We start from the raw sequence: 20,993 nt of genomic DNA on the forward strand, positions 1-20,993 counted from the left end.
ATGCAGCACTCATATCTCAGAGGTGGGAAGTGGGAAGGGACAATAATGTCTTGACCAAAAAAAAAAAAAAAAGTTTCTAAGATTGTATTTTCCTGATAAGTTTTTCCAAGTGGCATTTCAATGCCAAAGAATTATAATGTAGAAAGGCCAAGCCTGCTATGCGTTAGAGCAGTGCTTCTCAGATTTGAATGTGGGAGGAATCACTTTGAGATCTTGTTAAAATGCAGACACTGATGCAGTCAGTCTGGGGCAGGGGTCTGAGACTCTGTATTTCAAACAATACAGGTGTTGGGGTGCTACCTGTCCAGCAACTACATTGGTAGCAGCACTAGGTTAGGACTCTTCCAGGATACCTTTTTATAAGTTTTCATCTCAGTGACTCCAAAAAATCAAGTGGTCTTGTATAAACAAAAATGTTGAAAATGCTGATTTGCTAATTTGACTCCTCCAAAAGAGACATCAGAAAGTCAGAAATATTCATAGACCCATCCTTAATGGAAAACTAATTGAGAAATGAAGTCATTTAAGGCAAAAGGAAAATAGTAACACAAACACCTCAGATGACTACTGGGGCAAAATTTTCAAAATGTGGCAAGCTGTTTGAATACTTGAAGGAGCAATTTACATGCATAATTAGGTGCAATCAACAGTTTTGAAACGTAATATATTTTCTGAGCCCATATTTACTTGTGACAGATGCAAAAAAAATTGTGTCCCCAAAAAATAGAAGGGCAGAGAAAGGAAATTTTTTTTGCATTTAACAATGGGAATCTTTACAAGCCATTTGCCTAAATTTAGAACAAATTTAGTTGAAGTATTGTATCTTTATTTTGATTTACTCTTCATTTAAACCTCAAAAGGAGTTCACAAACACATTTTGGAAGTAACAAGCATGAAAGAATAATAACTTCCCAGTTAGCTTTCCAGCTCCTGTTGGAACTGACATGTAATTTTTATTTCTACACATAAAAGGAAAATCTGTCAAATTCAAAACTTTATTGCACAAAACACCAGTGACTTTCTCCTTGCCTTCAGAAGGGGCTTCATTCTTTGAGGATGCCAAATATCTTTTAGAATACTTCACATAAAAAGATTAATTAAATGGCAATTTCTTTTTCCTAAATCAAGGTCCTTAGATGAATGCTCATGGTGAATTTCCATCATCTTACTATTTTCAGTAAAATAGGCAATGAATGCTCCCTCTGCCCTAAAGCATTCTGCTAAGCACTTTACACAGATAATCTAATTTACCATTATAAAAATACTATAAGGATTGATTTATTACGATGTACTGGGGAGGAAATGAAGAGTAACTTCTTTAAAGGCACAAAGCTCTATATTTTCTTGGCTGGCACATTACTGCATAAAAGGTTATAATGTCATTTGAAAAGTATAGTGAGTTTTAGACTAAAGCAAGATCATGTTATTATATTATTATTATTATTACTTGGCAGCCCTACCATGTGGAAATTTCTGGGTTGGGGACTGAACCCACCCCAGAGCAGTGACCCCAGCCGCAGCAGTGACAACACCAGATCTTTAACCTGCTGAGCCACTAGGGAACTCTCATGCTCATGTTATTTTAACAAGTTCCCAATTGAGAAAAAACGAGCTTGACATGTAATTTCTCAAAATTTTGAATAAAAACAGAATGTGTTAATCCATCCCCAAACTTTTCTTTCCAGAAGCATGTTCACATTGCTTGATTCAGATTGACTGACGGCAGCACTGATCAGATTAAAATGGCAATTAATCTCTGTCACACTTAGAGTCAGAGATTGCTTGGAAGAAGGGGACTTAATGCTGTGTCCTTGGCTAAGTGCATCTGTTGGGACCTTGTGTCTTGGAAATGCAGAAGTTGTCTTTAAGTTAATGCGGAGCAGTCATTAGCAATTTTAATTTTCCGGTTTCAGGTGGCAAGCATTATCTGTGATACATTATATGCTAGAGGAGAAAAAGGCACCCTCTGCTAAGAAATGCACGAATAGTTCACTTAGCTCCTGATCCATTTGGAGGCATTATGGAATTCAAAGCCCAGAACAATGGGCTCTATTTAATATTAAACGTGTTCTTAATAAGCCACAGTTTCTCTCCAGAGCTGTTGGAAGGTCCCTCTTGGGCATCCAGAATCGCTGTAACAGTTCCCGTGAAGTTGTAAGCAACTCCCCAAGACCAAGTCGTGTTAAATTTAGAAGTCACTCGAATCACCTGATTGTCGGTGAGCCCCGATCGAAGAATTCCCAAGTCTATCCTTGTCCTCCCCATCTCTCTTATCTAGATTTACAGACGCAGTTATCCGCGTGGCTCGGGGTTCCCCGCCCGCAGCTCCTGGAACCTGGCCCGGCTGAGGACGCCCTTCTAGCGCCGGGAACTGGCGCTCACGGGGCACTCCCCCAAGCCGATGCCTGGGCGCGACCTCCTGGCACTCCCCCCGCCTCCGACACTCAGCTGCCGACCCTTACGCCAAACTGGGGCGTGCCGCGAGCCTCGCCTTCTCTCCCAGGGTGCGGGGCCCCACCCCTTCCCCGTGTCCGCCAGTCCCCGGGCCCGCGGCGAGGGTAGGTGGACTTCCTGCCTGGCCTTAGCCACCGCCTCCTTGGTCCTCGTCCTCCGGCGCCGGCGCTGCGGCGCGGGGCCGCGGTGGCGCGGGAACGCGGGGATGCACTCTCGCGCGCGGGAGGGGTGACCCTGGGGACACGCGCGGCCGCGGGAGGGAGCGTGAGAGGGGGAACAAGGCTGGCTTGGCGAAAGGGGTCGCCCGGCGTTATGAGGCGGGGGCGTCACCGGCCGGGGCCCTCCGCTGGCTCTCCTCCTTCCAGAGCTTTGCTGGCGCCTGGCACGGGTGGGAGAGCCCTGCCTCCCTCGGCTGCTCTGCGTCGGGAGAGGACAGGGGTTAGGGGTCGGCGCCTGGTTGCCAGGCGGGGTGGTGGATTTCACTTACACCAGACCTGCCCCACTCCTGTCAGTTTCGCAGGCGGGTCCCGGCGGTGCGATTGTTCTTCCAGTAACTTTGTTCGGAGGGGGAGGGGTGGGGAGAAGCCGAGGGGTCCCCAGAGAGGCTGGAAAGCGACAAGGATGGGGAGGCCGGGCTGAGCAGCGAGTCCCCCGGCGGCCCCTGGGCTGGGCGCGCGGCTGGGAGGCGTCATCGCCGCCGCCGCCGGGATGCGCTCGGCTTAGCGGGACTGCCGGGGGCGCCCGAAGGCCACCGCTCCAAGGGCGCGCGGCCACCCGCCGCTCGCGCTCCCCGGCCCAAGCGCCGCCGGTGCCCGAGCCGAGCGGCGAGCGGAGCTGCGGGGCGCGCGGGCGAAGGCTGGCGGGAGGGAGGGCGCGCGGGAGGCGGCCCCTCCTCGGCGAGCCATGCGTGCCGCCGGCAGCTGAGCCGCTGCCGGGCGCTGCTGCCAAGTCTGCGCTCCGCTTTTGTCTTGCCCTCCAGTGAATGGGAAGATGGAGATGGATGTTGAGGGAGTTTCTCCGCGCGAGGATCCCATCCCCCGCTCCCAGGGGGCTGGCGGAGCCTGCCAAGCGCCGCCACAGCCGCCCCAGCCCCAGCCCCAGCCCCCGCCGCCGCCGCAGCAGCCGGCTCCGGATGAACCGCCCGGCGAGAGCGCGGGCACGGAGGACAGCGACGATCCCGATCCTGAGGCGAGACCTGACAGCGAGAAGGGAGAGAGCAAGGTAGGTCCACCTCGTTGGCTCTGTGACACCTTTTGAACCAAACCAAGGCGCTCTTGTAGCGGCTGTCACTTAACCCCTTCTCTCCCCCACCCTGTTCCCTCGCCTGTGTGGTGGCGGGGGTTGCAGATGTGGGGAAAGCGTGAGATTGAAGGGAATCGATGGGCGACCGCTACTTTCCGAAGGGGAAGGCGTGTACAGAAGTCTGTCCGGGTTTCAGTATCCAGTGTTATGTGCAGAGAAAAGTCTTCTGGTGCTTGCGCTGTGATGCTGGGTAGAGCACAGCGCCTCGGGAGAGCAGGATGGAGAGACCTTTGCTTGCCTGCACCCTATCACTAAGGCTTATTTGGATGATCTAGGTCAAGGGGAAACAGGAGCTGTCAAGTGGCTTCTCAGACTCCTTGAAGGGAGGTGACATGAACCTAAAGATGACAACAATGGGAGCAAAGTTTGGCTCTTTTGCAGAATGGAAAGCGCTGCCTCACCCAGCTCTAAGCTGTAGGTCCTGCTCCTCCCCTGGCATCCTCCTGCTTCTCTCAGCGGGGCAGGGACCAGGTGCCTGGCATCAGGTGAGCCCTGGAAATCTTTCGCGGCCCTGCTGTGTCATTGTAGACCAGGAGATAGCGGCTACTGGCAGCGGAGAGAGGAATTCCTCAGGTAATGGGGCTCCGGGAAGAAATGGCTCACGTGCCATTCTCTGATGCTGATGTTTCTTCTGTTGAGAAAATTGTAAAGTAGAGGAAATGGCATAGGAAATAATGCCTTGGTAATATTCTTAGAGTGTACTTCTTGCAGCTTTGTCTGTGAGTCCGGTTTTCTCCTCTCCCCGCCCCCCCGTTCACGCTTGGAGTTGAGTTTTGTGGATGCTATGTTGGTCAGTTGTGTCTCTATAGAGCATATACTTGGATTTGTTAATACATTTTGAAACTGGCTGCGAATGTTGGGGGGAAGGACTTGTTAATACATTTTGAAACTGGCTGCGAATGTTGGGGGGAAGTTGGTTCAACAAATCAGAATATAGAAACCCAAAAGGAGTCAGTGGAAATACTTTCTCACTCAGGCTCACTTAAGGAAGTGCTCGAGAAACAGCCACTGTTGGTTCCTGGTTAGGAAAGAATTGCGAGTCATGACGCGCCCCTCCTGGGAGATTGCCTTGGTTTCTGTTGGACCCTTCCCAAGGTGCAGATAGTCTAAACATACATCCAGAACGGATCACCCTGAGTATTGACTCTCTGTACTTGGAGACAGGCTCACCTTAACAGGATGGTATTTGCAAATCATCAAAATTGTTTTGCATTTTGATATTGAGCTAAAGATTGTTGTTTATCTACCAAAATCAATATTGTAACTTAAATGGCGTTCTATCAAGGAACTGGTATTGGAACACACTCTAGACTGGACTTGTATGGGGTGATGCATACAAGATTTACATTGTGAAACTGTGAGGAATTTTAATATTCTAACATCCTTGGCTTTTTTAGTCACATTTGATTTCATGAATATTTAATGCTGTCATGACTGCATATTTACTATTTTAAAGGACTGTGCTCAGTTTTGTGAAATAACCATAACTGAGCGTCCTATTATCCAATTGAACTTTAAGTCTCCTTTGCAAAAGAGGTGTGGGGAATAATTAAAAACGTACAGCCAGTGCTGTCATTTGCACGTTGTTGGTTCATAGGCCCAGAGAAGAAGAAATTCCTGTCATCAGCAAAAATCTGTGCTTATTTGTTTTCCTTTTATACACCACGCAGACTGTCTGATGTTTCTGCCAGTTGTGAGGAGCGAGGAAGCCAGTGCCTGACAAATACTACAGCAGGTGAAAGGAGGACTGAAAGTGGGTTGATGACATTTCCTTAATTAGCATGTTCAGATAATTGAGTATTCCACAGATGTGATTTGCTTTCTCTATGCCTTCAGTTTCTTGAGGTGGAAACAAGATACTTTTTTCCCTCCAGGTGTTTGCCTGAAAAAATTATGTTACACCCATCCCTTCACCCAGAAATCAGCTGCGTTAACCCTTTGCTTATTTCTGCTACTGGCCTCCTGGTTGCTCTGAGAGTTTGAGGTTGGTTGCTGTGTCTCAGACTTTAATAACTCTTTCCGACTTTGTGGCTACTAAGGCATGTTTTACATTGATTTTTCTTAGCAAATCCTAGTTTCATTAGTGGGAAGGCCTTTGGGTGTCTGATCAAATGATTCTACTAAAATAGAAGACAAACTGGAATCAAGCTGTGTGGGATAAAGTTGGGGAGATGATCACGGTAATGCACAAATGTATTAATGTATTGGACCATTGTGTTTGCTCCTCATTCATGTGTATAATAAAAAACGAATTTGGAATACTGTATTATTTATCTTAAATAATAACCCCCCCAGCAAGGGTATTGTAAATAGAACCCCAATGGATATTCCTCCTCCCACCCCACCCCCAAAGTGTCAGGGGAGGAACAGCATTTTTTTTTTTTTTCTGATTCTGGTTTGGGGCCATGAGTTTATTTTCTCATGAATTTACCCAGTTGTCTTCCTGGAAAAGAAATTGGAGCTAGTGCCAGATCAGCTTGTCTCCTAAATTGCAGGTTCATAGTCATATGTCCTTAGAAAGTCTCTGAAGGAGGAAAAAAGGCTAGAAAACTCGATAGGTCAAGGGATTTTTTTACTCCAGGGTTTTATGACATAACTGGCACTTTCTGTTCGTAGAGTAATAAGACTGGCCCTTGCTAGCAAATACTCTTCAGAGAAATGGTATAGCAGCCACTTGCCATGAAGGCATTGATTCCACAAATTGGAGAAGACCCCAAATCAACCATCTCTTCCTTCCCTGGGCTTTAAGGCAGACTTATCCTAGACCCTCTGAAAGGCAGTCACCTCTCCTTGCGATGACATCCAGAGACAATACAGCGGCCCTGTGTAGGGACCTTGTGGGATATTTCCTCACCGATGACCTCAAGAACTTGTTCCTCATATCTGAAAAGAGCTTTCTTAACCTGGTCAGGATTTTCTTCCAGTCTTCCAGATGAAGATTAAATGGTCACCGTCCTTGTGTAAGAGACCTCCAAATCTCAAATGCCTTCTCAACCCTGGACTGGACCATCCTGAAAGCTTTCTTGCAGAGTTTCCTTAGACCATAATATTCCATCCTTTTAGTGAGTTTTAAAACCATTCTAAAATGTATTGTTTGTGCTAAATAACCCTTGGAGAAGTATAGTTCAGGAACTTGGTTTGGAAATGTTTTTAAAAAGTCCTTTGTGTTGAGGACTAACACCTCACTTTCTTACCCCATTTTTGGTATCAAATTGCTTTCCCAAATGTGTGCATTCTTTATCTGATTCCAGGTGAGTGATGCAAATGTATAAATGATTCTTGTCTGTAATCTCCATTTTTCTGCCTCCACCTCTCCCCCCACTTCTCACTCTCTTTCACTCACACCCCACTATTGACGGTGCTGTTTTCTTAAAGAAGTGTATGTTTATGGCATGGCTATAAGATATCATGACCAAACTTTCTTTTTGGTTCAGCTCTCATTTAAGCCGTAGTTTGAAAGATATGTTCTTGTGAGGTGGGGCTGGAAAGACCCTGTGCTGTTGGTGCCAATGATGCTTCATTGATGGACATGACTGAGAATTCTTATTGACTGCATCCCACCAGAAATGCTGCCCTAAGCGATCAGTCTCACAGAGGATGCTGGAAAGAGTTTCTTATCTAGTCCATTTTTAAAAGGCTTTTATTTTATGGATTTTTGTTTTATAATTTTAATTTTTTCCATTATAGCTGGTTTACAATGTTCTGTCAATTTTCTACTGTGGTGACCCGGTAACACATACATGTATAGATTCATCACAAGTGATTAGACATAGTTCCTAGTGCTATACAGCAGATCTCATTGCCTATGCATTCCAAAGGCAATAGTCTGCATCTATTAACCCCAGATTCCCAGAACATCCCATTCCTTCCCCCTCCCCCTTGACAACCACAAGTCTGTTTTTCAAGTCCATGATTTTCTTTTCTGTGGAAAGGTTCATTTGTGCCGTATCTTAAATTCCAGATATAAGTGATATCATATGGTATTTGTCTTTCTGACTTACTTCACTCAGGATGGGAGTCTCTAGTTCATCCATGTTGCTGCAAAGGGCATTATTTTGTTCTTTTTTATGGCTGAGTATATTCCATTGTGTATATATACCACATTTTCCTAAACCACTCGTCTGTCGATGGACATTTGGGTTTTCTCCCTGTCTTGGGCTATTGTGAATGGTGCTGCAATGAACATGCGGCTGCATGTGTCTTTTTCAAGGAAAGTTTTGTCCAGATGTATTCCCAAGAGTGGGATTGCTGGGTCATATGGTAGTTCTATGCATAGTTTTCTAAGGTACCTCCAGCTTACATTCCCACCAACAGTGCAAGAGGGTTCCCTTTTCTCCACACCCTCTCCAGCATTTGTTATTTGTGGACTTACTAATGATGGCCATTCTGACTGGTGGTATCTCATGGTGGTTTTGATTTGCATTTCTCTAATAATCAAGGATGTTGAGCATTTTTTCATGTGCTTGTTGGCCATCTGTACATCTTCCTTGCAAAAATGCCTATTCAGGTCTTTTGCCCATTTTTCAATTGGGTGGTTGGCTTTTTTGCTGTTGAGCTGTATGAATTGTTTGTATATTTTAGAGATGAAGCCCTTGTCAGTAGCATCATTGACACTATTTTCTCCCATTCTGTAAGCTGCCTTGTTGTTTTCTTTTTGGTTTCCTTTGGTGTGCAAAGCTTGTCAGTTTGGTTAGGTCCCACTGGTTTATTTTTGCTTTCATTTCTGTTGCTTTGGAAGACTGACCTGAGAAAACATTTGTAAAGTGGATGTCAGAGAATGTTTTGCCTATGTTCTCTTCCAGGAGTTTGATAGTGTCTTGGCTTATATTTAAGTCTTTAAGCCATTTTGAGTTATTTCTGTGCTTGGTGTGAGGGTGTGTTCTAGTTTCACTGATTTGCATGCAGCTGTCCAGGTCTCCCAGCAATGCTTGCTGAAAAGCCTGTCTTTTCCCATTTTATGTTCTTGGCTCCTTTGCCCAAGATTAATGGACCAGAGGTGTCTGAGTTTTATTCCTGGGTTCTCTATTCTGTTCCATTGTCTGTCTGTCTCTCTGTTTTGGTGCCAGTTCCACACCATCTTGATTGCTGTGGCTTTGTAAAAGTGCCTGAAGTCTGGAAGAGTCATGCCTCCTGGTTGGTTTTTGTTCCTCAGGATTGCTTTGGCAAGTCTGGGTCTTTTGTGGTTCCCATATAAATGTTTGGATTGTTTGTTCTAGTTCTGTGAAAAATGTCCTGGGTAATTGGATAGGGATTGCATTGAATCTGTAGATTGCTTTGGGTAGGATGGCCATTTGTACAATATTAGTTTTTCCAACCCAGAGCATGGAATATCTTTCCATTTCTTTGTTTCTTCTTTAATTTCCTTGATTAATGTTTCATAGTTCTTGGCATATAAGTCTTTCACCTCCTGGTCAGGTGTATTCCCAGGTATGTGATGTTTGGGGGTGCATTTTAAAAGGTACTGTATTTTTGTATTCCTCTTCTAATATTTCGTTGTTAGTATACAGAAATGCGACTGATTTCTGAATGTGAATCTTATATCTGCTACTTTGCTGAATTTGTTGATCAGTTTGAGTAGTTTTCAGGTTGAGTCTTGAGGGTTTTCTGTGTATAGTATCATGTCGTTTGCATACAGTGACAGTTTTATGTCTTCTCTTCCTATTAGGATACCTTTATTTCTTTTGTTTGTCTGATTGCTGTGGCTGGGACTTGCAGTTCTATGTTGAAAGACAGTGGTGAGAGTGGGCATCCTTGTCTTGTTCCAGATTTTAGGGGGAAGGCTTTCAGCTGTTCTCCATTGAGTATTATATTTGCTGTGGGTTTGTCATAAGTGGCCTTGATTATGTCAGGTATGTTCCCTCTGTACCCACTTTGGTAAGAGTTTTGATCATGAATGGATGTGGGACTTTGTCAAATGCTTTTTCTGCATCTATTGAGATGATCATGTAGTTTTTGACTTTTCTTTTGTTAATGTGGTGTATGACATTGATTGATCTGTGTATATTGAACCGTCCTTGTGAACCTGGGATGAATCCCACCTGGTCGTGGTGTATGATCTTTTTTATATGTTGTTGGATTCGGATGGCTAAAGTTTTGTTGAGAATTTTTGGGTCTATATTCATGAGAGATATTGGCCTGTAGTTTTTTTTTTTGGGGTTATTTTGTCTGGTTTTGGTATTAAGCTGATTAGACATCATAGCATTATCTTTGGGAGTGTTCCTTCTTCTTCACCCTTTTGAAAAAGTTTAAAGGGAATGGGCATAAATTCCTCTTCGTATGTTTTGTAGAATTCACCTGTGAAGCCATCTGGTCCTGCACTTTTATATGTATGAGTATTTTTATGACATATTCAATTTCATTTCTAGTGATTGGTCTGTTCAGTTGATGTATTTCTTCTTGATTCAGTTTTGGCATGCTGACATCTCTAGAAAGTTGTCCATTTCTTCTAGGTTGTGCAATTTATTGGCATACAACTGTTCATAGTGTTCTCTCATGGTTTTTTGTATTTCTGTAATATCCGTTGTGACTTCTCCTTTTTCATTTCTTATTTTGTTTATTTGGGCTTTTTCTCTCCTCTTCTTGTGAGTCTGGCCATCAAGACTTTGTCATTTTGTTTACCTTTTCGAAGAACCAGTTCTTGTTTAATGTATTTTTCCTATTGTTTTTCGAATCTCTATTTTATTGATTTCCTCTCTGATCTTTATGATTTCCTTCCTTCTGCTGACTTTAGGTTTTGTTTGTTCTTTTTTTCCTATTTCATTTAGGTGTTGGGTTAAGTTGTCTATTTGAGATTTTTTTTCTTTTTTGAGAAGGCCTCTGTTGATATGAATTTCCCTCTGAGCACTACTTTGCAGCATCCCTTTGAGCACTGCTTTTTAAGCACTGATTTGGAGTGGTTGTGTCTTCATTATCATTTGTCTCGAGGTATTTTTTGATTTCCTTCTTAATTTCCTCATTGACCCACTGGTTTTTTAGTAGCATGTTTTTTAGTCTCCATGTAGTGTTTTTTCTCATTTCTTTTCCTGTGATTGATTTCTAGTTTCATGCCATTGTGGTCAGAGAAGATACTTGAAATAATTTCTATACTCTTAAAATCGTTGAGGTTAGCTTTGTGCCCCGGGATGTGATCTATCCTTGAAAATATTCCATGTGCACTTGAGAAGAATGTATATTAAGATTTTTTTTGGATGTAATGTCCTGAAAATGTTGATTAAGTCTAACTTTTTTACTGTGTCATTTAGGATCTCTGTTGCCTTATTGATTTTCTGACTAGAGGATCTGTCCATTGATATGAGTGGGGTGTTAAATTCTCCTACTATGATTGTATTCCCATCCTTTTCTCCTTTTATGTCTGTTAGTATTTGTTGGAGGTATCTGGGTGCTCCTATATTAGGGGCATATATATTGACGATTATAATATTCTCTTCTTAAATGGATCCTTTTACCATTAAATAGTGACCTTCTTTGTCTTTCTTTCTGGCCCTCATTTTAAAATCTATTTTGTCTAATATGAGTATTGCAACTCCTGCTTTCCTGTCTTGTCCGTTGGCATGAGATATCTTTTCTCATCCCTCACTTTCAATCTGTATGTGTCCTTTGCCACAAGGTGAGTCTCTTATAGACAGGAGATTGTAGGTTTTTGCTTTTTTAACCAGTCTGACACTTTATGTCTTTTGATTGTAGGATTCAGTCCATTGACATTTAAGGTGATTATTGATAGATATGTATTTATTGCTATTTTAAACCTTGTTTTCCAGTTGATTCTATGTTTCTCTTTTCTTCCTTTCTTTTTTTGGTTGGATGCTTTCCATTTATTTTATGCTTGAGTGCTTTTCTTTTCAGTTTTTGTGAATGTAATGTTCCATTTTGATTTGTGGTTGCCCAGGCTTTTATTTTGTAATAATTGTAAGTTTATAGAAAAGTTGCAAAGGTAAGACACGGAGTACCTGGATACCCTTTACCCACCTCCCCCTAATGTTCACATCCTATTTAGTCATGGCCTGTATTGCACAATAAAGAAATTAACATAGGTACAATACTGCCCAGTTTTTGTTGAGTGAGTGTGTAACAAACCTCTTGATGTTTTTCATTCTATCTTCCTAAAACTTAAGACTCTCTTTTTTCTTTCTTTCTTTTTTTTTTAACCTGAAAGGCTGTATGAGAGAGTATTTGAGAGCCAAATTTAGCTTCAGGTTAACTCTTCGCCCTTTTCCTGGTGGGCAGGAGCAGCAGTGAAATCGGCAGCTAAGGTCCCTGGCTCTGCCCTGTGCTGCAGTGAGCCCTGTGGGAGTGAGACCTTGGGCAGAGCTCTTGAGTGCTATTAACTCATGGGGAGTGATAGTCTTCTTTTTTATTTTGTCCTGAAAAACATTCCCGCTCCAGGTTACATAGGGTTTGTCAGTACACAGAGGACAGCAGAGTCTCAAGAGGAGAAAAGGCGATGGATAAAATCAAGACAGTTCGCTTTGATGCCTAACCCCTTGGGTGTTTGTTCCTGGCCTGAAAGATAATGGAAGCCCTTTCCTTTCTGGATTGTGCTCAACAGGTCAACTCTGATTTCCAGCACAGAAGCAGAGCCTTGTCCACATTAGGCAGGATGTCCCTGGAATAAGAGTGTTGGCTCTCTGATGAAGGGTGATGTCAGAAAGACCACCTTTGGTCTTGGCTGTGTCTTTCACTAGCTACTGACCTCAGAGCAGGTCCTAAGCTTTCCATATATCAGCCCCTTCATCTGTAAAATAGGATCATTATAGCACCCACCCCCTATGGTTATTATGTAACTTGAATGAGATAAAACATGGAAAGTTTTTGATTCACTGCTTCATAGCTACTGACTGCTTAGTGATTGTTAGTAATAATAATTGTGATGGTTGTTATTACTTTTGTGGTCCAGGGTTCTCAAGAAGAGAATGAGCTAGGGCCAAGTCCACCTAGAATTTTCAGTTTCCCAGAGGGTTGTGGAGCTAGAAATGATGCAGACACACAGTTTTACAATCAAACCAGGTTGGTGCTCATTGGGATGACTCAGGGCTCATTGGCCCTGTGTGCTTAAGATAGTCCCAGGTCTTTTCCTGGCGGGCAGGATATTAGGGAAGAATTATCCTTCATCCTGACTTGTCAATGGACTGTTCTTCTCTCAACAAGAAAGCTGAGGAGGACCAGGAAGGGAAGCCCATATATGTAAGACATTAATAAAGCAAATGGATTATCCTGCTTTGACACATTATTTTTGTGACTTATTAGAAGGAGGTGGCAGGAATTCCCATTGTGGCACAGAGGAAACAAATCTGACTAGCAACCATGAGTTGCAGATTCCATCGCTGGCTTTGCTCAGTGGATTAAGGATCTGGCGTTACTGTGAGCTGTGGTGTAGGTCACAGACACCGCTTAGATCTGATGTTGCTGTGGCTGTGGTGTAGGCCGGCACCTGTAGTCTGATTGTACCCCTAGCCTGGGAACTTCCATATGCTTTGGATGTGGCCCTAAAAAGCAAAAAAAAAAAAAAAAAAAAAAGAAGTAGGTGGCAAATTTTATAACTTAAAAATGGTTGAGGAGTTCTCCTGTGCTGCAGTGGGTTAAGAATCCGGCATTGTCACTGCAGAGGCTTGGGTTACTGCTGTTGCGTAGGTTCAGTCCCTGGCCCAGGAACTTCTGTATGCTGCAGGCACAGCCAAAAAAATTTTTTTAATCTATTTTTTTTTAAAATGGTTGAGTTAAAATATTGTATCCTTTAGGGCTCTTTGGTTGCAAGCAACAGAAACTGACCTTAGGAATTCCTGTCGTGGCTTAGTGGCTAACAAATCTGACTAGGAACCATGAGGTTGTGAGTTTGATCTTTGGCATTGCTCAGTGGGTTAAGGATCTGGCATTGCTGTGAGCTGTGGTGTAGCTTGCAGACACGACTCAGATCCCACGTTGCTCTGGCTTTGGTGAAGGCCGGTGGCTGCAGCTCCGATTAGACCCCTAGCCTGGAAACTCCTTATGCCACAGGTGCGGCCCTAGAAAAGACAAAAAGACAAAAAAAAAAAAAAAAAAAAAAAAAAAAAAAGGAAAAGAACCTGAGCTTAATTTGGATAGGAAGGTATCTTATTGTAAAGTTGTAAGGTAATCACAGAATTAAAGGAAAAGTGATAAAACTGGTTTTGGGGAAAAGCTAGGGAATCTTAGAAGATCTCAGTAGGAGAAAGTGATGAACAGTCTCTTTCATAAAAAAAATAAATTCTGACCCTTTTTTTGGTCTTCCTTTCTATCTGCTCTGCCTATGAGCAGAGTCCATGGAAGGGTAACTAACTGACCTGGCTAGGATCTGACATCTGCTTCTTAATCAAGGGACAGTAGTCATCCACAGTGAAGATTCTGGCAAATTGTATCCTTTGGAAGGGGTAGAATTCCTGGGGGAGTTAATACTGTTACCAGACCAAAGTGAATGGATATAGGGCAGAACAACCAGTCTCATTTCTTTTCAAGGGATGATGGGGATTAGGAGAGGAAGCAAGGAGAGAAGAAAAGAAGAGAGGGGGTTTCCTGTCCTGGCTCAGTGGAAACGAATCCAGCTAGTATTCATGAGGATGAGGGTTCGATCCTGGCTTGGCCTTGCTTGGTCTATTAAGGATTTGGTGTTGCTGTGAGCTGTGGTGTAGGTTGCAGATGCTGCTCACATCTGGAGTTACTGTGGCTGTGGCTGTGGCTGTGGCTTAGGCTGGCAGCTGTAGCTCTGATTTGACTCCTAGCCTGGGAACCTCCATATGCTATGGATGTGGCCCTAAAAGGCCAAAAAAAGAAAAAAAAAAAGAGAGAGATAGGAATAGAGGGAAAGCAAAAGGGAGAGAACCAGGCAGAGACAGACAATGAATTTATCCAAGAACCTGAATATTTTTTCACATTCATCTCCTACTGTTTGAAAAGAAAGAATACAGAGAAAATGGTATAAATTTGTTGCTTATGCACAAGAAGAGGGGAGCAGAGGTCTTGCCCCTTGTTCTGATTTGCCATGTGACTCCTAGAGTTAGGAAACCAGATTGGGATACATGGCCTGCTGAATCTGAACCCCCACCCCCCACATTTTTACAGGTTAGAAAATTGAGGCCCACTGACAAGCGATTCACCCAAGTGCAGAGCAGGCCCTTGAAAGCCGTTGAGCCTAAGACAGGGTGTCTGCTTCAGAAATTCACATTTTATAAGTTTCCCCACTTATAAAATGAAACGAATGATACATTTCACATCTGCTGAGCAGATAATCTGAGCATCGTGACTGTTCCCTGATGTTTTCAAATGTAGACCTTCTGTGGAACTCTCATGTCTATTAGTATGAATTTATTAATGTTTTTTCATCTGACCCTAAATTAAAGCAGCTTGGCTTCCTCCTCAAATCCCTGCAGTTGTTTTTTGACTTTGAATCTCCATGTCAAGGTATATCTGTCCTCATATTTGGACCTTACATCCTGCAGAAGGAGGTGCCCTGGGCTGTGTGTTTTCACTGAGTGCAGGTGGGGGTAAGCTCTTCATTCCTGGGCCCCAGTATCCCAGCACCATGCTGGCACACAGTGGTACCCAGGGAAGAGCAGGTCTGTGGAGTCCTGCCTTGACATGTCCATTCAGCACATCAGGCACTTCCTTAGATGCTGGGATTGCAAAACTGAGTGAGAGACACCCACAGGTTCAAGGAGGAAACACACCCATGCTTCCTGATGCTCTGAGGAGCTGAGGGCCAGCAGAGAGGTGGGAATGGGAGCCACATGCACAGGGAGGGAATGTTGAGAATGTCAGTAGTGTGTCCATGGTCAGAAAAGCTGAGAAGGATTCAGAAGCTCATCCTTGGATCTCTGGAGGCATCGCTGGGGGTGTATTTCTCGTGGAGGCCACATGACGGCGGGGCAGGAGGTTTGGATGCTCTCTCATAAAGAGGAGGTTCAGAGCAGAGGTCTGAGCCTGTTTCCATGGCCCAAGAAGGCTCCCTGATGGGGAAATTTCATGGATCAGTATATTTAAAAGGAAGCGAGGTGACAGAAATAGAATTAGTTCCTATTTATTGTGTGACAAGAAGAGGATGTTACATCATGGCATGAATAAAGGAAATATAGGCACAAAAAAGAACAAATAAATAGAATTTATTTCAGAATAGGGAAGCCTTTGTTTTTTATAATTTAATTTTTATGTTATATTGGAGTATAGTTGCTTTACAGTATTGTTGGTTTCAGGCATACAGCAAAGTGATTCAGTTATGCATATACATATATACATTCTTTTTCAGATTCTTTTCCCATGTGGGTTATTACGGAATACTGAGTATGGCTCCCTGTGCTATACAGCAAGTCCATCTTTTTAATCTATTTTATTTATAGTGTGTATGTGTTAATCCCAAACTCCTAATTTATCCTCCCCCACTGACCTTTCCCCATAACATTAAGTAACGATAAGTTTGTTTTTAAAGTCTGTGAGTCTCTTTTTGTTTCATAGATTTGCTGATTTGTGTGGTATTTTATATTCCACATATAAGTGATATCATATGTCTTTCTCTGTCTGACTTCACTTAGTATGCTAATCTCTAGGTCTACCCATGTTGCTGCAAATGTCATTTGTTTTCTTTTTTATGGTTCAGTAGTATTCTGTTGTGTATACATATAACTTCTTTATCCAATCTAAAATTCACCCTTTTAAAGTACAGTTCAGTGAGTTTTGACAAATGCACACACCTGTGTAGCTATCACCCCAAACGGGATGAACATTTGGGTTCTTTTAAGAATTTTGGCCTTTATGAATAAAGCTTTGAGACGCACACACACACACACACACACACACACACACACACAATGTATGTGTGTACCATATATTTTCATTTCTCTTCGGTGAATTCCTAGGAATGGGACTGCTGGATTGTTTGGTAAGGATGTTTAACTTTATAAGAAGCAGCCAATCTATTTTCAAAATCAGCTGTTCAAAATGTCCTGAGACCATGCATTCCCCCCATCAGTGTGTGAGAATTCCAGTTGCTCCATGTCACTGTCAACACTTGGAACTACCAGTATCTTTAATTTTGTCATTCTAGTAGGTGTGTAATGATGTTTTACTGTGGCTTTAGTTTGTATTTCCCTGTTAACTAATGATGTTGAACATCTTCTGTGCCTATTTGGCATCTACATGTTTCTTTAGTGAAAAGCCTGATCAAAACTTTGAGCTATTTTCAAAACATCAGGTTGTCTGTATTCTTACTAATGATATACTCTTTTATTTTCACATTACTTTAGGCTTCAGAAACCTTGGTTGAAGTTTGAGGAGAATACAAAGCAAGAGGCATTCTGAGTTTCTTTTCTTGGGGGTTGATGGTGAGCTAACATTTACGGGGCGTTTATCCTGTGCCAATCATGGAAGAAGGTGGATTCACACAGGGTCATCTCATTCCAGGCTCTGCAGCAGTCCTGCAAAATAACTATTATTAGCCCCAAGGCCACACAGTGAGGATATGGCAGAGCAAGGACTTAAATTCAAGTCTGCCTGACTTCGCCAGGTGTGACTCAAAGCCTGTTCTTGGAGGCAGATTTTCCTTAGTTTTCCAGCCCAGACCCTTACCACTGCCATGGGTGTTGTGGAAGCAGCCCTGGGTGAAATAATACTGCTGCCATCGATGTGCAAATCAGGACATTGAGTTTAGGGTGAAAGAGTGCTTCCAGTTTTAGTTCAGTCCTGAAAAAAAAATCCTACTGATTTCCCAAGGTGGAAAAGTGAGAATTCTCCAGAGATATGGAAGGGTTGAGGTGTTCATCTACACATCAGGACCCAAGGATTGTCCATCTTTCTCAGCAAAATTGTGGTGCTGTGGGTACCCAGAGGGTTAATCGCTGGGAATCAGAGCTCAGTCCAAATCCCAGTTTTGTCCCAAGTGTGAAGACTTTGGTTGGAATTCTCTTCTCAGTAGTGGCAGTGAAGCCCCCTTCCCATACCCAAGCACTGTGAGGATTGAGTTACCAGCAGGGGGTTCAACTTGCTCCATCCCAGGAAATCCTGGGTCCCAGGTAAATTGGAATAGTTTGCCATTACATGGCAGGATACCTATACCTCGGACCCTTACAGACTCTCAGCTATCACTGTTTATTTTATTTTTTTATGTTTTTTTTATTTTTTTTTTTTATTTTTAGGGCCACACCTGTGGCATATGGAAGTTCCCAGGCTAGGGATTGAATTGGAGCTGTAGCTGATGACCTACACCACACCACAGCCACAGCAATGCAGGATCCCCCACCCACTGAGCAGGGCCAGAAATCGAACCTGTGTCCTCATGGATACTAGTCGGATTTGTTACTGCTGAGCCACAACGGAAATTCCATCAGCTGTCACTGTTGAAAGGGCTTTGGGGCATTTGCTCCATGAATATAAAAAATGACTAATCCAATGAGTATAAAGATGACTGCTGAGGCCTTGTGAAGGATGCCAGTTTTTCCACATTGGCTTAAAAACCAGTTCACAGCAAGTCTCTGGATTTGAACTGGATGACTAGCATCTCTTTTCGGAATAAGCGGCTATAGGACTTTCCGTGGCAGCTCCTCAAGGCCTCCAACCAGGAGGTGAGTGTGTTTTAGGAAGTCTCTCTAACTGGAAGACAGGAGGCTCTTTTGGGGAGGGCCTTCACTGGCATGGCAGAAATCACACCAAATAAATACCCGTTTTAATTGTGTGGTTTGTATCACTAAGGATCAGTCTCAGTCTTTCCCTGGGACTCTCAGTTAGGAAGAAACTTCTCCTGTAGGGAAGACAGTGGGGCTTGAGTGGTGTGACTTTGAACTTTGGCTCTGCCCCTTCTAACTGGACTCTTAAATGTGTCACATTTTCTTAGAGCCTCGGGGTCTTCAGCTGTGAAATGGGGATAATATTTCTATTTTTCTGAGAACTGTCTGAACTAGAAGCTCAAATCCATAGTGCTTGGGCCAAGCCTTTTGTAAATTCTTACACTAGTCTGTGTGTGTGTGTGTGTGTGTAAGGCTCTCTGTTATGTTGGATAAGTGAGTTTCCTCCTCATGATTTCCTGTGACCCTATTTAAGAAACTGAACAAGAAGTATCTCATTAGAGTTAAAGGTGCTGGGAGTGGGGTCTGTAGAAGCATGGGGCTGTCTGGGGGTGATACTGGGTGGGTCTGGGTGTTTGGGAAGTCTACAGGGCTGGGTTTGGGCTGTGATGTTGTTCTGGGGACATCCAGCTTGTCCCCTTACCCCCCTGCCTTGCTGGCCCTTTGGATGACAGACATACATCTGTCTGTCAAAGGCCTGTGCCCAAGACCTTTCCTTCACCTGGGATGCTGCCTTACCCTTAGCCCTTCGTTTAATTCCCATGCAGCCTTTAAAATTCAGTTCAAGCAGTTCCCGTCATGCCGCAGCAGAAATGAATCCAACTAGGAACCATGAGATTACGGGTTCAATCCCTGGCCTCGCTCAGTGGGTTAAGGATCTGGAGTTGATGTGAGTTGTGGTGCAGACTGGTGGCAACAGCTCTGATTAGACCCCTAGTCTGGGAATCTCCATATGCCACGGGTGCAGCCCTAGAAAGACAAAAGGCAAAAATAATAATAATAATCATAAAAAATAAAATAAAATAAAATTCAGTTCAAGGTAGCTTTCCCTCATAGAACCTTTCCCTGTCCACCTATAAGTCAGGTCCCTGCTGATAGGGTACCACATGTTCTTAGCTATATCATTACCTGTTTGATGTAAGCCGGGAGGATAGGGAGCAGGCCTGCCCCTTTTGCAGCTATTTCTCTGGCCCTCAGATAGTACATTCTGTGTAGCAGGTCTTCAGCTCTCTTTTGACCAGGAATTGGGTATGAATACTCATTTTGACAACCTTTCACCCAATACCTACTTTCTGGCCCAGAATGACATTCTGCAGCCCGCATACTAGTGGGAGCTAACCAAATAAGCAGATACTAACCAAATAAGCAACTAAATAGGATAAATGGTAAATAAACAATCAGATAAATAATCTGGGTGCTGTCACGCTGCAAGCATGTATTTAGTACCATGTTTATATGAGAGCATCAGCTCAGAGCAGTCAAGTAATAACCATCATTCAGCTTGTTTTCTAGACTCACGTGTCTCTTACGGTCACAGAACCTGGCCTCCTCCCCTGCTTCTCTTTACTTCCTCTGTGGAGTTGAGCTCTCCTCACCCCACTGGCATCGAGAAATCACAGCACGCATGCCACCAGCTCCCCTTCTTGTGTTCATGTCACACTTGTTAAATCACAGTACACTTTTCCTAACAAGCTCACGTGGCCGTGGAATGCGTCAATGCCCACTTGGCTTGCGAGATGAAGCTGGTGCTCTCCCTGTCCTGGGTTTACGGCTTTCCTCCAAAAGCCTTCTTCTCACTTTCCCCCATGAGACATTCAATCCTCAGTCTTCTCCTCCTCAGTCTCCAGGACTTATTATCCAATATGGTAGTCATTAGACACATGTGGCTATTTAACTTGAAATTTCATTAAAGTAAAAAATTCACTTCCTCATTTGTACTAGCTACACTTTAAATGCTAGAAAGCTCTAAGTTTCATGGCTGCCATTCTGGGCAGTACAGATATAGGACCTTTCTGTTGCTGCAGAAAGTTCCACTGGACAGTGTGCATAGGGGAAGATGTCACCTCTCCAGGCCCAGCTGTGATGGACTGAAATCCCTCCAAGATGTTCCAAAATCAACCCTTTGACCAGGACGGAAATTTTATTTATTTATTTATTTTTGTCTTTTTAGGGCCACACCTGCAGCATATGGAGGTTCCCAGGTAGGGGTCTAATCAGAGCTGTTGCCGCCGTCCTACACCACAGCTCACGGCAACACCAGATCCTTAACCCACAGAGTGTGGACAGGGATCAAACCCTCAACCTCATGGTTCCTAGTAGGATTCGTTTTCACTGGGGATTTTTAAAATCTCCTGGCTTGCTTTAGGTTTCTGGTAAATCACTTACAAAGTGTTTTTGAACTACCTATATTGTTGTGTAGAGAAGCTACTTAGGGCATGATCTCCATCAAAACCTTTGCTAGGACTGTTGCTCTTTTTACTGAGGTGTTCCCCTGAATCTTGGTATTTGTCTTGGGCCGTTATAAGAAAACAGTCTCTTGGAAAGTGGTTCCAAGTGATGGCTTTTCTATTATGCAAGTGCAAGGCCTTTATTAGTGGGCAGTTGAACCACACTGACACCTCCTCTTTGCCTGGTACTGATGTGTTCACACAGGCAGAGAAATTCAATGTCATCACAGAG

General features: G+C 43.5%; 1 protein-coding gene across 3 annotated transcripts in view; it reads left to right on the top strand.

The window, feature by feature from the left end:
- The window catches only part of RBMS3 (RNA binding motif single stranded interacting protein 3), a 1,489,550-nt gene continuing 1,470,399 nt past the window's right edge, over positions 1,843 to 20,993 (top strand). The window contains exons 1-2 of one of the 3 annotated variants that reach the window (XM_021069971.1): positions 1,843 to 2,558; positions 3,434 to 3,675. In XM_021069971.1, the coding sequence (XP_020925630.1) occupies positions 2,402 to 2,558; positions 3,434 to 3,675 (399 nt within the window). In that variant the 5' untranslated portion in view covers positions 1,843 to 2,401. The other 2 variants (XM_021069970.1, XM_021069972.1) reach the window with 2 other exon arrangements.

Source organism: Sus scrofa, chromosome 13, assembly GCF_000003025.6.
Source record: "Sus scrofa isolate TJ Tabasco breed Duroc chromosome 13, Sscrofa11.1, whole genome shotgun sequence".
Classification (NCBI taxonomy): domain Eukaryota; kingdom Metazoa; phylum Chordata; class Mammalia; order Artiodactyla; family Suidae; genus Sus; species Sus scrofa.